The 17,415-nt window shown below is 38.9% G+C and overlaps 1 protein-coding gene across 1 annotated transcript in view; it reads left to right on the top strand.

The window, feature by feature from the left end:
• CSMD1 (CUB and Sushi multiple domains 1) overlaps nt 1-17,415 on the top strand; it is a 2,060,919-nt gene that overhangs the window by 1,203,050 nt on the left and 840,454 nt on the right. The window contains 1 exon segment of the mRNA XM_038396611.2: nt 2,041-2,153. Coding sequence (XP_038252539.2) covers nt 2,041-2,153 — 113 coding nt within the window.

The raw sequence follows: 17,415 nt of genomic DNA, 5'->3' as shown, positions 1-17,415 counted from the left end.
ATTAAGAGCATGACCCTGAAAAGGTATCCAGGTAGTTGGATATCAACAACCCCACAAACTCCGACTGAAGCCATAGGCCTGAAGAGCCATCTGTAAGACTCCCTTTGAAGAATCAGGACATGGAGGGCAGGGGAGTGTCAGAAATAAAGAACTTTTAAAATTTGTATTCAGAAGAAACTTAATTAAAAGATCCATACAGTGTTTTCAGAATTCAAAATATGAGGTAAAAATATTTAAACAGAAAAATAACATAATCAGAAAAAAATGCATGTTATATTCCCAGATATCCTAAATTTACAAACACTCATGGTAGTTAAAAGTACAGTAAAAGGTTATTGTTAAAGATACATTATAAAAAGTGGTAGTTTTATACATTTTCAAGAGCTCTCTGTGAGGCCTTGTTCCCTTAAATTGAAGAGCAGAGTTGTTTGACTGTGCACTTATGGACAGTAACAATGTAATCTTGTGAGATGCCAAGTGAGGTTTGGATTAAATCACCAAAAAATATGAATCTGGAGACATCATTCTTGTTATTCTTAGAAGGATTAGATATGAAGTTATCTATAAATTTATTTTAGAGTAGCAGCCGTGTTAGTCTGTATTCGCAAAAAGAAAAGGAGTACTTGTGGCACGTTAGAGACTAACAAATATATTTGAGCATAAGGTTTCGTGAGCTACAGCTCACTTCATCGGATGCATGCATAAAATTGTTAGTCTCTAAGGTGCCACAAGTACTCCTTTTGTAAATTTATTTTTACTCCTCTTCTTTATGGTCAATATTTAATGTTTGTTTGATGAACTGCAGCTTTTCCATACATGGGATGTGTTCATTTTAAAATTTCAAATAGCACCATTTAAGTAACTTAAATGTTTAAAAAATGAAGTTGGCCAAAAAGGTCCATTGTTAATAGATTTCGATATTGTGACCAGGTGTGATAGAACCATCTAATCTGCATTCCACTAATCCTTACAAATTAAAATTTGTACACCAAAAACTGTTTCTTCTGTTTCTTCAGTGAAGTGTTAACAGCAGTGATATAGCAAGGAAGACATCATATTACTAAGTGTTCATTACTTATACAACACACACTTATAACATGCTATGATGTTTGTTCATTAATCTAAATAATCTTCATTTGTCAAATGAACAAAGTTATTTTCCCTGTAATGTAGGAATTTAGACTCCATGGAGAATATTCTGCTTTCAGTTAACCCTGGTAAAAACCCAGCATAACTAAAAGAAAAAATTGGCCCTAAGCAACATTTTGCAGACTTCTTTATTCCAGTCTTTAATTGTAAAAATGCAATGTTCATACAACATATATATTTAGAAGAGATTCCAGATTTACACAAAATCCAGACTGTTTATCTGACCCCTTGATCAGTTTTTAATGGGAATTAAGTGTGTGTGTATCAGGGAAGGGGGTGTTGTTGAATCTGAACTTTCACTAATATCAGGTTTAAAAAACCCAAAAACATGGCTTCTGAGGTTTAGTATATGCAAAACTGATCCTTCTCAGGTGTGCACACATTTTTGTTCGTGTATAATACAGAGAGGTTTTTCTTGCTAGGTTGATGTCCTCGTAAATGAGATATATGAGATGAAACATTTATATTGTTTTTCTAAAATTAATAACATTTCATTTAAGGGAGTGCATCGATTTGCTACTGAATACCATTCTCTGCAACTGTTTACCAACATTTAAGATAAATATAACCTTATGCATTTTGATGTTTTGTCATAAGATCACTTGCCAACTTTTCTGCAGATAAGTTAACAGCTGAAACAAGAAACTTTAGAAATTTTCTCTCTCCCATTACAGTTCCCATAATAATGAGAGAAGGAAAAACCAATTTGACTATCAAAGAACTAGGTGGAAAGGAAAATACAGTAATAGTACTAGTGCATCACAATTGTCAGATGCATGATGCACAGTGTGACCAGTATATTTAATTTCACTTGGTCTGTTTCCTTTAAATCAGTCTAAAATACATGTTTTTGCTTCATTGTATCTTAAAAACTTTTTTCCCCACCTCCAGGTTGACTGGTATGAACCTGCCTTCTCCTGTTATCAGCAGCAAAAACTGGTTACGACTCCATTTCACATCTGACAGTAACCACCGACGGAAAGGATTTAATGCCCAGTTCCAAGGTAGGAAATACAGAGTGTCACCAAAAATAATGTGAATCGAACTGGTAGTGGTGTACGTTTTTCTTTAAAAACCACAGGTCTGTGCCATAAAAAGCAAAAGTCTAGGTTCTACTGCCCTTAGGCTGAGTAGTAGCTATCATTATATTATAAAATAAATACCTTTCAGAGATTCATTTAACATTGTTTACACATAAAGTAGCAACATTCCCCATGAAATATACCTCTAGGGGTATGCTTATTTGACTTTTTTACATTAGATAAATTGTATGTGTGGTGTCTTTTTGTATTAATTCAGATCTTTGCTTTAAATCATGAGTAGAATGCAGGTCACAGAAAATCTATTCTATGCAAAGACAGGCCCTATCTCACTGATGTCTTCCTTCATTACTCATAATCAAGCTCTTGCCCTGAGGGTTACATTTATCACTTGGAGATTTAAGCACTCCCCAACTCAAGATAAATCACATTTCAGACTACTGAATAGATCTGCATATTCATCTTTATTAGAAAGCTAGAGGATGTCAATGCTGCTGTCAGTTTTTGTCTATGTCCACCTGGATATTCATCAAAATGCAATTTTTCTGGAATGGAATCTTCATTGATTTGTGCAGTTGATAAATCATCACTCAGAATCAACGATTTTGTAATTAAATTAGAAAGAAATAGGAGAATATCCTGTAAGTCACAAATACAGATGATGTAGAAGCTGAGTATACCTTCAAACCCTGTACTTCACAAGCTATTTGTTACTATTTTTAACCCCACATGCAAATAGACATCTTCATAGCTTAAGTTGTCACTCTACAGTAGGATCTGTATTCCTCTGTTCATGCATGCTGTTTACCGATGATTATATTTATGACATATGTAAAAATAAAACATATCAAATATATTTGATACAATATCTATCATCTTTGTACTCCTGTACTTTTAAAATCATTGTGAACAAAGGGTGGATTTTTTTCTTCTTCTCTCAGTTGAAAATTTTTAGTAATAATGCCTGACCACTTTATAGGTTATTTAGATGAAACAACATGACAGTGAGTGTGGTGTGTCATTGCACTTAGAATTTGTTTATACAAAACTTACTGAGGATGAGGGCTGTGATACTTTTGGCACATGGTAATTGAAGTGCACTACACTACATAAAATTTGATCCTGGATCTCATTCATATTTTACTCACAGAAAAGCACAAGAGCTACAGATCTAGGCAAAAATCACTGGCACATAAGACCCTCCTTCAGTTTCCTCATCCATCCTGAATTTTGATCAGTTTGCTCCAGGAAGTCCAGCATCTTCCTGCATCCCACTCCTCCTGCTCAGTCTTCTCCTTTGGTGATGGCCTCTGTCTCATGCTTAGAAAGCATGTCCCTTTTAAAGTCAATTTGTGATAACTTTTCTCTTGTCTTCTTACAGTGGAGTTTTCCATGATCCAGCCCTTGAGAGGAATTGTGGCATCCAATTGTTTATCAGTTGATGGTACAGAGGTTCATTAACAGTATCTCTGATTGCCTCTATTGTCCTGTCAGGATAATGCTATTCAATGGGTAGTGGCCATTGATTGGCCTGCTATACCACCCCAGACAAAGTATTTGCTAGGTGTCGGGCTCCTACTAGCAGGTGGATAGTGTAATTCACAGTGACTGTTAGGATCATAAGTAATACTCATAAAACAAATAAAAATTCATAGGATGACAGATAAAATTGTATAAAGTATTTTTGTCGCCATACTGGTCCCAAGATATTAGAGAAAAAAAGGTGGGTGACAAACTTCTTCAGGTGAGAGAGAAAAGCTTTCGAGCTTACACAGAACTCTTCTTCAAGTCTGGAAAATGTACTCAGAGTGTAACAGCTAAATACAAGTTGGAACAGATTCTTTAGCATAAGTTCAGGTTTTAGAGTAGCAGCCGTGTTAGTCTGTATTCGCAAAAAGAAAAGGAGTACTTGTGGCACCTTAGAGACTAACAAATTTATTTAAGCATAAGCTTTCGTGAGCTACAGCTCACTTCATCAGATGCATTTGGTGGAATGTCCAGCAAATGCATCCAATGAAGTGAGCTGTAGCTCACGAAAGCTTATGCTCAAATAAACTTGTTAGTCTCTAAGGTGCCACAAGTACTCCTTTTCTTTTAGCATAAGTAGTTAATACATATTTCAAGGTACTATTCAAGGTGAAGTGACCAATTAACATGGCAGTTGGGAGCTGTGGGTGAGGGTGAGATATACAGTGATTACTCTGTGAGAATTGTTCATGAAAAGATGACATAGTGTTTTTTTGTCTTTTATAATTTTTTGTGCGAGTTCATTAAATAAGTGGTAATTGTCTCACTTCACCCATATAGTTGTTATTGAGGCATTTAGTGCTCTAGAAGAGATACACCACATGTTGTGATAGCCATGTGTAAGACCCATGAATCCTGAAAGGTGTGTTGTGGGGGTGTTGATCATTGTACAGTGGAGAAATATGTCTACAGGTTTTGCATCTGTTATTTTGGCAGGGTGCCACTTTGTTGCTCTGTCCTAGTCTGTGAGGGAGCTTGCTTCTGATTATGAACTTGGAGGGATTCGATGGTTGTTTGAAGGCCACAAGAATGGGGGTGAGTCAGGAAAGATTTCTTTCAGGCTGTGGTCCCCATCGAATATGCTACCCCCTTCGGGTTCCAGTGTGTGGGATATTAAGTGAATATTGGGAGTGTAAAAAGAAAAGGAGTACTTGTGGCACCTTAGAGACTAACAAATTTATTAGAGGATAAGCTTTAGAGCATAAGGATATAGACTAACACGGCTGCTACTCTGAAATTGGGAGTGTATAGTTGGAGGGGGGGTTATATCTGTTTAGAAGCGGGTTCAATATGTGGGTAAAGTGAGACAATCACTGTGCTCTTGAATAAACTCACACAGAAAAAATGATAATAGACAAAAACACCGTATAAGCTTGGGTGAACACTTTTTACAAAGCAATCACTCCGTATCTGACCTCTTAGTCCTCATTCTGATAGGAAACCTGGACAACACCTTCAAAAGACTAATCTGGGATCTTAAATTCATAACTTTGTTAGACACTGTAAAATCATGGACTGAATAGAGGCACTGGATTTATGGCTTATTACAACAATCTATAACCCACTATCACCACTCCCACGCTAGCTGCCCTTCCCCATGACTGGAGAGGTGTTGATGGACCAGATCACCTTGAACGGTCCATTGAAATATGTGGTTAGAACTTGTGCTAAACATCTGTTCCACCTTGTACATAGCTATGGCACACTGACTACATTTCCCAGACCTGAAGAGGAGTTCTGTGCAAGCTTGAAAGGTTTTCTCTCTCACCAACAGAAGTTGGCCCAATAAAAGGTACTACTTCACCCACTTTGTCTCACAGATAAAATTGTTACACGGCATGTAATTAAATACCATACCATAATGCATACACACAAAGGGGCTGAATTAAGGTTGCATGGGCAATCTGAAATCTGGCATGTCCTAAATTTTGAGTGCATAATTCTGCAATTTTACTGCTCTTGAACTTCTTTGTTATATACTGTATATATATTTCCCCCCCGATACGTGCTCATGTTTCATTTCTCAGTCTGTGTTTGTATACACACACAAATTTATGTATAACCTATATTTAAATATTCCTCAAAACTGAACAATAATTAGCATGCAGTCTCTTTTTGAAAGGTAATCCTTCTTTGACGAATTTATTTGTAGAATTAAATATATTCACTTTTATGCGAGAACAGGCATATAATAATAAATTAATGGACTTAAGCAAGCAATCTGATCAAAAATAGAGTTGTGCAGGCTTAATTCAGTTTCAGATGGTTGAAAGATTGATTGAAAGAGATTAAAGCGCTATTGTTGCTGTGCTGTTTTAGACTATCTTTATAAGTAAAAGATTTAATCTTGAGATTTTAGCTTTTACTCAATAATGCTTCCAAAAAGTAGTAATAAACAAGCTAACTGAAAATGAAATGGTGCTATTGTTGCTTACTCTTTTGAGGCTCAAGTTTAAGCTCCAGTTTAAAATTGGTCACTCAAGAACTACTATCCTGCTAAAATGATCTCACTTATTTTTAGTTCATTACATTTTACACTAAGAAAATAAATCCCCATACCATTTAATAACAGTACTATACATCCAAGCCCATTGTTATTTCATTGAGTTGATTGTCTAGATGTGACACTGCTTAAATTGTTTCTTCACAGAAAATTGTCATGGGAAAGAAGAGGGAGGTGCAGTGGATAGGCAGTGACATAGGCTCTTCAAAATCAGGCCAGTTTAGGAGCCTTCCCCACACAAAACGCAGAGTGCTGCATGTTACTGTTGCTCTCAGCAGGAGCACCTTGCACTCCTATTTAGATCTCTGCGAATGTGTGTGTGGGCAGGGGGTATTTAATTTCGGTTCACTGTCAGTTGCAAATATTTGTTTTAAAAAAATCGCTTGGGTCATACCAAAATCAATTTTTTTTCAGAATTTTTTTTGAATCAAAAGTTCAGGAAAAAGTTTTGGATAAAACAAAATATTTTGTTCAACTCGAAACAAAATGTTTCATATCAACATAAGTGTTTTATTTGATCCAAAACAAATCATTTTATTTCTGATTTTTTTTAAGTAAAAACCAAGGAAATAAAAGGCTAGATTCATAAAAAATGGGGATGCTTGCCTTATACCTTTTGGAAGCAGGGAGACTTGGGTTCAAATCCTGCTCTAGAACAGGAATTTGAACCCAGGTCACCCCCATCTCAGGTAAATGCCCTAATTACTGGGGTGAAGGGTATTCTGAGGTGAGTTGTTTTCAGTCTCTGTCATTGAAACTGTTCCACATTGTTTGCAGTGTTTGAATAGGCATTGTGCCAGACAAAGAGAATGAGAATGACACTAGTTCAGTATCCAGAGTAGCAGCCGTGTTAGTCTGTATTCGCAAAAAGAAAAGGAGTACTTTTGGCACCTTAGAGACTAACAAATTTATTGGAGCATCTGTAAGCTGCCACAAGTACTCCTTTTCTTTTTACTAGTTCAGTAGTTCAGATGCTTATCTGGGAGGGGGAACAGACAAGTTCCGGTCCCTTTGCCAGTAAATATTTACTGTGGAACAACAATATTTAAAGTGGAACAACTTCAACAGGACAGATTTCCACCCCAAAATCCTCCATAGCCTGGGGGTTAGGACACTTGTCTGGATTGTGGAAGATCCAAGATCAAACCCCTGCTTTCTGTGGGTGTGCATTCTGGACCAGGGATTTGAACCAAGGTCTCCTTCTTCCCAAGTAAGTACCCTAACCGCTGAGCTAAAGGGTACAAGGGCACTAACCTCACCTCATCTAGTTTTGTGAGTGGTGCCTAAATCCCCATCTGAATCTGACATGAAAAATTGAAATATTTCATTGTGATAATGTTGGACTGATTTCAACATTTTTGTTTTTGTTTTTTTGTTTGTTCGTGCCTCTTTGGTGTACTTGGGGGAAATTCTCGGCCCAATACCCACCTTTAGTAGTCAGGCTAGTTGTGGGAGATATGCAGGGAATATGAACAGGAGAGGGGCACAAGGGAGGATTTTTTGTTTTAGGATTGTACCCCGAAGCTACTTTTCTGACCCACACCCTCCCTGGGAAAAGAGGGTAGATTCACTCAATTTCCATCCTTCTGCAATCAATGTCCCACTCATACTGACAAGCAAGAGCTTCTTTGGAGCAGAGCTCTAAATTTCATAAGGAGTGCACACCCACTGTGCAGCTCCTGCTCCCTGGAAGCCTGTTCTCTTTCCTATTTTGTACAGTAGAACTACACCAACACTGCCATGGTTCCAGGGTCAGGATTTTGCCTCTAGGTGTGTTAGCTGATATGTCTCTTAGTGGAGAGTGTGTGTGTGTGCGGCCACACACAACCCCAGAGACAAATTGGAACCAATATTCTTTTACTGTAACATATGGTAGAATAAAAATGTTAGCATTCTTTGTCTCTTTGAGTGGTTTATACTAGGCAAGTAAATTCTTCCCAGGAGCATTGCCATTGAGGCAATTGAGATTATTATGAAACACAGAGTGACAACATATTTGATAATGATTCAGAATTGTTTAGTATATTCTTAAAAATTAGGAGACTTTGGATTCCTATTTTCATTTTAAAAGCAAAGAACATAAGTCACAGTGCTGATTTTTCTATAACTAAAGAATCCTTAGTAAATCTCTTTAATTTTACTTATTTTATTCAAAATTATTTATCTTGAAATTTCTCTGAAAGAAAGTTTTCAAACCCAAGCCTAAAAAGTTCTAACAATTAGTGTATTGTACTGTCTATCACGTAAAGTTGATCCCTGCAGAGGAGTGTTTGAATTAAATATGATGTATTTGATCAGTTAGGAGAGAGGGGTTCAGAAAGGTATTAAGGTATTAAATGTTTTGATCATTATGCACTAGAAGTTATCTGTGTGCTCTGTTTGACTACCTTAATTCAGGATTTAACAAATAGAAGTTAACCAATGAAAATAATAGAGGCTGAGGAAATAAATCTGCATTCATGGAAAACTGTAAAATAAATTGCAAGGTAAAATACATTTCTCTGTGATTTTCTTTTAAATTCACCGAAACAACACATGAGAATTACATAAATATTTTAGAGAGATATGGTAAGTGAGGTAATATATTTTATTGGACCAACTTCTGTTGGTGAAAAAGAAAAGCTTTTGAGCCACACAGAACTCTTGATCAGGTCCAGTAAAAGAGTTTGACTCACTAATATCCAATATGGCTACAACTACGCATGTATATTTTTACATACACTGCTAAAGATCTTAAAAATTATGTCTGCAAGTAAGTTACAATGTCAAAGTATTTGCAATATTAACAGCGAGGTACTGTTAATTAAGAAAACATAACTTTTTGGTGATTGCTGCCTTATATATCAGGGTAACTTTAGAAAACAGAATTAATAAAAGTGGTTCACCTATTCAGAGAGTTTAATGCCAGAAGGGACCATTAGATTATGTAGTCTAGAATCCTGTATATCACAAGGCATTAATTTTTACCCAGTTACTCCTGTATTAAGTCCAATAACGTGTCTCACTAAAGCTTATGGTCTAGACAGGCATCCAGTCTACAAATGACAGGTTTCAGAGTTGCAGCCGTGTTAGTCTGTATTCGCAAAAAGAAAAGGAGTACTTGTGGCACCTTAGAGACTAACAAATTTATTAGAGCATAAGCTTTCCTGAGCTACAGCTCAAGCTTATGCTCTAATAAATTTGTTAGTCTCTAAGGTGCCACAAGTACTCCTTTTCAGTCTACAAATGAAGACACCAAGGAATGGTAAATCCATCACTTTCCTTGATAGTTAGTTCCAGTAGTTACAAATTTGAGATTTACTCCTAATTGTAATTTGTCCGGCTTCATCTCCAACCATTGTTTTTTGTTATGCCTTTCTCTGTACATTAAATAATCCTTTAGCACATTCTCCCCATTAAGGTACTTATACACTGTAATCAAATCATCTCTCAATCTTCTTTTTGATAAGCTAGATAAATTGAGCTGTTTAATTCTCTGACTGTAAGGTATTTTATCCAGTCCTGAAATCATTTTTGTGGCTCTTTTCTGAAACATATTAGTTTTTCAACCTGTTTTTTAAAATCTGAAGAACATAACTGGACAATTCTAATATTCGGCTCACCAGTGCCATATGCAGAGGTAAAATCACTTCCCTATTCCTATCGCATCAGTTTATACATCCAAGGATCATATTAACCCTTTTTGCCACAGCATTACACTGGGAGCTCATGTTGAGTTGCTTGTCCACAATGAATCCAAGATCCTTTTCAGAGTCTCTGCTTTCCAGGAGAAACTCCCCCCCCCCAAGTATGGCCTGCATTCCTTGGTCATAGATGTACAATGTTTATTTGGCTGCATTAATATGTATTTTACAATCATGCAAATAATTAATATTATTATTATTATTTATTATTTATTTGTATTGCCGTAGCACCTAGGAGACCTAACACGGTCCAGGACCTCATTGTGCTAAGCGCTGCACAAACACAGAACAAATATATGGCCATGCATCAGAGAGCATACCATCTAAGTATCAGACAAGAGACAGATAGACAAGGAATACAAGGTAACAATGAAACAATCTTTTTTAGCATGATACAGTGGTCTCTTTAAGCCAGTAACCTGCCTGTTATGAAGGTAATATAGGCATTACAGCAAAGCAGAGTTTTAAAGAGGGATTTGGAGAAGGATAGTGAGGTGGCTTTGCAAATGTTTACAGGGAGCACTTCCCAAGTATGTGGGGAAGCATGGAAGAAAGTATGAAGATGCTTTTATTTGAAAATTTAACAAGTGAGAAGTGGCAACTGGCATCAGGTATGCATCGAAAACTCAATAGTGAATTAGAAACGATAGACAGGGTGGGGATTGACAGTGAAGGGCCTTGAAACTGAACAAAAATAGCTTATGTTTGGTGTGATAGAGAAAGGGAAACCAGTGGATGCATTCAAAGTGAGAGGTTACTTTGTCAAAATGATGGGCTAGGAAAATGATGTTTGCAGTGGCATTCTGAATGGATATGAGCAGGACAAAGTTGTATTTGTCAAGGCCTGAGAGAAGGGTGATACAGTAATGGAGACATGAGATGATAAAAGCCTGGATGAGAGCTTTAGATGTGTGGATGGATAACAAAGGCCATATCTTAGAGATGTTTTGCAGAAACAATCTTCAAGATATCCAAATATATATATATATATATATATAAAACCTGTATGTAAGGACCAAAAGAGATGTCAGTGTCGAAGATGAAACCTAGGTTGTGAGCCTGGGTGAAAGAGACAATGGTGGTGTTGTGCACAGTGATTAAGAAAGTAGGTAGCAGAGAGTGCTTCAGGAAGGAAGACATTAGGAGCTCTGTTTTTGCCATGTTTAGCTTGAGCTGTTGGCTAGAGATTTCTGAGGACATGTCAGAGAGACAGGCTGAGATTTTAGTTTGGGCAGAAGGAGACAGGTCTGGAGTAGAAGTAGATTTGTGAATCATTAGCATAGATATGGTAGTTGAATTTGTGTTTGCAGGTGAGAGTACTCAAAGATAAAGAGTAGAGGGAATAGAGAAGGATAGGGGGACTAAGGGTCCCCCCACAGAAAAGGGAGCCAAGGGGACCACCATACAGAGAAAAGGCCTAGGAAGAATTCCACATATCTAGAAGTTTCCAACTGATACCAGGTCCTCAACATGAAAACTCTGAAATATATCTCTCCAGACCCAGCTGGTCCAAGGGAATAAAGAGATGTATGGGAGCTGTGAATGGCAGCTCAACCCAACTAGTAAGTAAATCAAGTTTGTCCACAAAGAGTTCTCCAGCCACCCAAGGAAGACAGGCAATCCTTATAGGAAAACCAAAACTCAGAAGAACTGAGAGAACATTCTGCAAGGGATAGGCAGTCAACAGGACAGTGTATTGTCTTCCCAGAGCCAAAACACTAGACATTACTGTAAGAATGGATAAACTTTTGAAGTAAGTGGGCAAGGATCCATTAGTGGTGATTCATATAGGCACTAAAGATACTGCATCACGGGATATCTCACAGATGACTTCAGGGAACTCGGAAGTGGGCTGAAGCTATCTTCCCTGAGATCCATCCTATCTCACAAGTGGAGGAAGGCAGAAGATTCTGGAAGTGAACAGTTGGCTAGGTTGTATCAACCAGGCAAGGTACTAACAAGCTTCAACAGGACTTTATTTTCAAAGTGGAAACCTCTTTATCAAGCTGTTGCTGCACCTCTGTAGCTTTCTCCCAGCATCTCCACTCCTCCCCCCACTTTCCTGTTTCCTGTCCTTTCAGACTCCCAACAGCCAGTGCTCCCAATTCTAATAATTACAAGCAACATCTAAACACCACATTCCTTGCTCTCTTACGAAACTCTCCCAATTAAAATAAACATTATTGTTCTAACCACAGGAACAAATATGAAACAAGACACTGTTGGCAGAAATATTACACTGTAGATACTACATAACATAGTCTCTAGTCCAGACAGGTGGTCGTCTGGGTGTGACAGGCCATCTCTCAAGCCTCAGTTCCAGTGCAATGTCTTGTTGTGTTGGTACTATGGTGAAGTCATCCAATGCAGACTGGGTGTTGGCATAATCTCCTCTTGGTGCATAGGCAGGTGCAAGATAAAAAGCACCCCCCATCAGAAAATCGATAGATGTAAGGTCCCTTCTTCTCTATGATTTTAAGAGGAGCTGTGAATTTATGGTCCCCTTTGCATAAAATTTCAGGTTTTCGTTTTCTAACGAAGGAACCACACTCAAACTTTGGTTCCTTAGCACCCCGCCACTTGTCTGTGAAAGCTTTAGACTTTGCTTGGTTCTGTTCAACTGTTTTTCTCACATCATCCTCGTTTGGGGCATCAGGTTGTGCCTTTAACAATCCAGCAATGTTCAGTTTAGTATTCATCTGTTTCCCATGCAGTAACTCTGCAGGTGATCTTTGCTTTGTGGCATGTTGGGTAGCCCGGTATGCTTGCAAGAAATCAGTAGTGAAGGGTATCCACAATCGCCCTTCCAGTTTAGCCGTTTGCAAACTCTCTTTCAAACTTCTGTTAAACTGTTTGATTTCCCCATTGGCTCAAGTGTAATATAGGGATGACCTTCTGTGCAAAATGTTCCTCTGTGCTAGAAAAGTTTCAAACTCCAGGGAAGTAAATTGACTACCATTATCTGAAACCAGTTCTTTTGGGGTTACCTTCCCTGCTAAAAACTGAAGAGAGGAACTTAATTACTGTAGCAGAAGAGATTTGCAATGTAAACGCTACCTCAGGCCATTTACTGAAATAGTCTATTAAAGTGATGGCATAATGGCAGTCAATTGGAGCAGTATCAAATGGTCCTACAATGTCAATTGCCACTTTTTCCCATGCAGATTCAGGAAGAGGATCAGGCTGTAATGGAGGGGTACATGTCACTGCTATCTAATAATGCATTTCTCAAGTGACACAGGATTTTATGAATGCTTCAATTTGAGAGTCCAACCCTGGCCACCAATACAGATCCCGTAGTCATTGTTTGGTTCGGACAATTCCTTGATGAGTATCATGTGCCAGGTGTATGAGTTTTGACTGTTGTTCTTCTGGCACAAGGAGCTGGGTGTACCTCGTAGCACACAGCCATCAAACAAAGGAAGTTCATCCCAAACTCTAAAATAAGGCAGCAAAACTGGGTCAAGGTTTATAGGGTGACTGGGCCATCTCTTTGTCAGAAATTCCCATAGTTTTTGTTGAATTGGACAGGCTGAACAAGCAGCTTGATATTTTTCTCTTGTAACTGCAGTGAGAGTGCTTGTAATAAGCGCAACCACTATATCCTCATCCTCCGATGGACCATCTGGTGAGGGCAAAGGTAGGTGAGAAAGGCAATCAGCGACCACATTTTGGTTTCCAGGCTTATATTCCAGTTCATAATTGAAAGAGAGTAGTCTTGTAGACCATCGAGCAATATGGTATCCTGCTCTTCCCAGTCCTTTTGTGGTAAGCAACATCGTCAAAGGGCTGTGGTCTGTGCGCAACTTGAACGTGCGGCCCCACAGATAAATTCTCCATTTTTCAGTAGCCCAGACATAAGCAAGTGCTTCTTTTTCGACTAGAATATTTTCTTTCAGCATTACTTAGTGTCCTTGAAGCAAATGCAACAGTCCTCTCTGTGTTGTCCTCATGCAGTTGTGTGAGAACAGCCCCAGGTCCATAATCAGAGGCATCAGTAGTAACAATTGCAGTTACTATGGCAATGCAGGACCGAATAGTGCAAGTACTGGACTATGTACAATCAAGTCTTTCACTATTTCAAAACTAGCTTGTGCATCCATTGTCCACACTAAGGTTGAACTTCTCTGTAGTAATTCCCATAATGGTTCAATGACAGAAGCATAATTAGAAATGAATTTTGCATACCAGGATGTAAGACCCAAGAAGGAACGTAAGGTTTGCAAATATGTTGGAGGAGGAGCATTTGAAATTGCCAGGATATGATCTGGATCAGGTTTTAGTCCAGCCTGTGAAATTGTATGCCCCAGAAAGGAGAGTTCAGTTTGTCTAAATTTGCATTTGGACCTATTGAGCTGGAGGCCTGTTGTGCTGATGCAGTTTAGTACAGACTGCAGATTATTGTCATGCTCCTCAGAAGTATTTCCAAACACAGTAATATCATTCAGATAGCACTGAACTCCATGTTGATTCTTCACAATCAATGACATCATTTTTTGGAAGGCACTTCGGGCAGATGCGAGACCGTATGGAACACATTTAAAATGAAATAGTCCCTCGTGTAATAAATGCTGTGAGGTCTCTGCTATCTTCATGCAACATAACCTGGTGGTATGCACTCTGCAAATCAAGAGTAGAAAAGTAGTAGTACTTTACAAAGAGTAGAAAATCTTTGCTCCACGGAATTCTGCAAATACTTCTTCTATATGAGGAAGAGGATGGCTGTCAATCACAAAAGCTTTATTTGGCTCCCTTAAGTCCACACAAAGGTGAATGCTTCCACCCTTCTTCTGCTTCACTATTATAGGTGAAACCCATTTGGAGGAGTCGATCTCCTCAATAATGTCCTTTTGAACAAGTTTTCTAAGTTCCTCTGAAACAGCTTCCCTGACTGAAAATGGTAAGTGCAGTAACTTCTTCATACAGGCATCACATTATTCTGCATTTTAACTTTATGCAGAAACCCATAAGCACAGCCGAGTTTCTCCTCAACCTGGTGTTGGGTCCCAGCTGAAACTGGTATGTGTACCGCAAGAGTGCTTTGCTGAGGAAGACCTATTCGTCCATTAACTACCTTGAGATTTAAAGCAGCCAAAAAATCTCTGCCAAGGATAGGAGTGCCTTTGTGGACAATGTAGAACTCTGCAGTTACACAGCAATCAGTAAAAGAAACTATTACTGGCAGGCAGCCATGTACTGGAATATGTTTTTTTCAAATAGCACACCAAATGAAGTTTGGGTTCAGTAAGAGGCACATCTTTAAAGTAATGCAGATAGATGGAAAAGGGTAGTATAGATACTGCTGAGCCAGTGTCCAACATTAGCTGAATAGAGTGTGGTTTGCCTGAGAGTATGGCGGAAACATTTACAGTGTACTTTATCTGTTCTGGAATATGTGCAGTAGTGATCTTGTCCATGCTCAGCACAGTAACATCTGGTATTGTAACTGCATGCAACTGTTGATTGAACTGGCTGCTGCGACATACTTTAGCAAAATGTCCAATCTTTTTGCAATGATTGCACTGAGCTACTTTTGCCGGACATCCTGTGTAGCTTGCAAGGTGTTGTGGGGCTTCATAGCAAAAACATGATTTTACTGTATTTTGAATTTGCTGATTCAGTGGCTTTTCATTAGTTTTCCTCTTGCAATTGTGTGTCTGCAGTGGTAGTGAACTTTTCTGCAAAGGAGTCACAGCCTGGACTGTGCCTCCTGTATCCATGCTCATTATTTTGGCTTCAGCTGTAGCTGACTCAATCTGAGTAGCAATGGTTATTGCTTTTTCTAGTGTAAGTTGTGGTTCTAGAAGTAAGTGTTCTCTTACATGAAGCATGGTTGTTTTCTCAATGAGCTGGTCTCTAATCATCTCATCTGCCATATTCCCAAAGTCACAAATTACAATCAGACTCCTCAGGGAAGCAATATACTTCATTATAGTTTCCCCTGGTTTCTGCTCACGCTGGTGAAATCTGTAGTGATTAGCGACTACATTCACTTTTGGTACAAAAAAATTCTTTAATGCAGTGAATGAAGTCTCATATTTATCATCCGTAAGGGGAAAAGTGTAAAATATATGCTGCCCTTCTGCTCCAAGGCAGAGGATTAACAGAGCATGCTTTCTTACTTCAGAAATCTCTGTAGCACTGATTGCAAGCAGATAAGTCTCAAACATATGGATCCAGGTAGTAAAAGCAATTGGAGGCTCACCTGGGTTTTGCAGAAAGGGTGCAGGTGGGTTCAGAGGCAGAAGATCCATCCTCATCACCAAAATGTTGTATCAACCAGGCAGGGTACTAACAAGCTTCAATAGGACTTTATTTTCAAAGTGGAAACCTCTTTACCAAGCTGCTGCTGCACCCTCTGTAGCTTTCTCCCAGCCTCTCAACTTCTCCCCCCTCCTTCCTGTTTCCTGTCCTTTCAGACTCCCAACAGCCAGTGCTCCCAATTCTAATAATTACAAGCAACATCTAAACACCACACTAGGTAAGAAGTGGAGGGACTGGGTTTTGTGGAACATTGAACTACCTTCTATGGGAATAAGGGGCTGTATACTTTGGATAGCCTCCACCTCCGTAGAAGGAAAATCAATGTCCTTAGGGACGGGCTGGATAGAGTAGTCAGCAGGAGGTTAAACAAATAATAAAAGTAAAAAGAGAGAAGATATGATCAATCAGTACAAAACCAAGATGTTGAGAATAAATTAACCAAGGGGCCATAGGACATGAAGAGAAGAAATGCTTTAATTGCTTATACACCAATGCCAGGACTCTGAGATCCTGACTCCGGCTCCAACTTTTGCCTCTGATGCCTGGTGGGGCAGTAGTTAGAGAGGCAAGTGGGATCAAGGTTGGGCTTTTTAAGATGAGAGAGACTAGAGCATACTTATATTGCAAAGGGAAAGAGCCAGAGGAGAGAAAGAGGTTAAAGAAAAGAATAAGGGAGGGGCTGAGAGTGGACAGAAAGACAGGATGGGGGTCACTGGGTCAAGTGGAGGGCTAAGAGGAGGAGAGCTGATGAGAAACTTCTGTGTTTACAGTTGTCTATGCTATACCCTTGCCCTCAAACAGTCTCTTGGCAGTGACACCTTCAGTGTGCCTAACCCCAAGGATACATACTTTTCTACAAGGACCGGACTTGCAGTGGCATGCAAAGACAGTGACCCAGACCGAGCCTTTAGGCTCTAGTATGCCCCATCTCTCACTGTGGTTCTAAACCGTGAGTCCAACTGAGGTCAGATTCCTGAGAGAGGCTTTACTTTTGCAGGGAGCTATGCAAAAAGCAGAGTATTTACAGTGAGGCAGGGCAGCCTTTTCAGAACATAGTAGTTTACTAGTCACCTGGAATACAGCATGGGAAAGTCCTTAGGTTAGCATGATAAAGCTCAGCTCAAGTCAGAGTCCATGTTGGTAGAAGTAATGGCCCCCAGGTGCCATGCTCTTCTCAAAACTTCATTGGCCCCATCTGTCTCACTGGTGTCTGCTCTTTTTAAGCACCTGAATCCCTTTAAATATGAGG

This window comes from Dermochelys coriacea, chromosome 3, assembly GCF_009764565.3.
Source record: "Dermochelys coriacea isolate rDerCor1 chromosome 3, rDerCor1.pri.v4, whole genome shotgun sequence".
NCBI classification, from domain to species: Eukaryota; Metazoa; Chordata; order Testudines; family Dermochelyidae; genus Dermochelys; species Dermochelys coriacea.
Note: the sequence above shows the minus strand (reverse complement) of the source record. Positions and strands in the feature narration are given on the sequence as shown.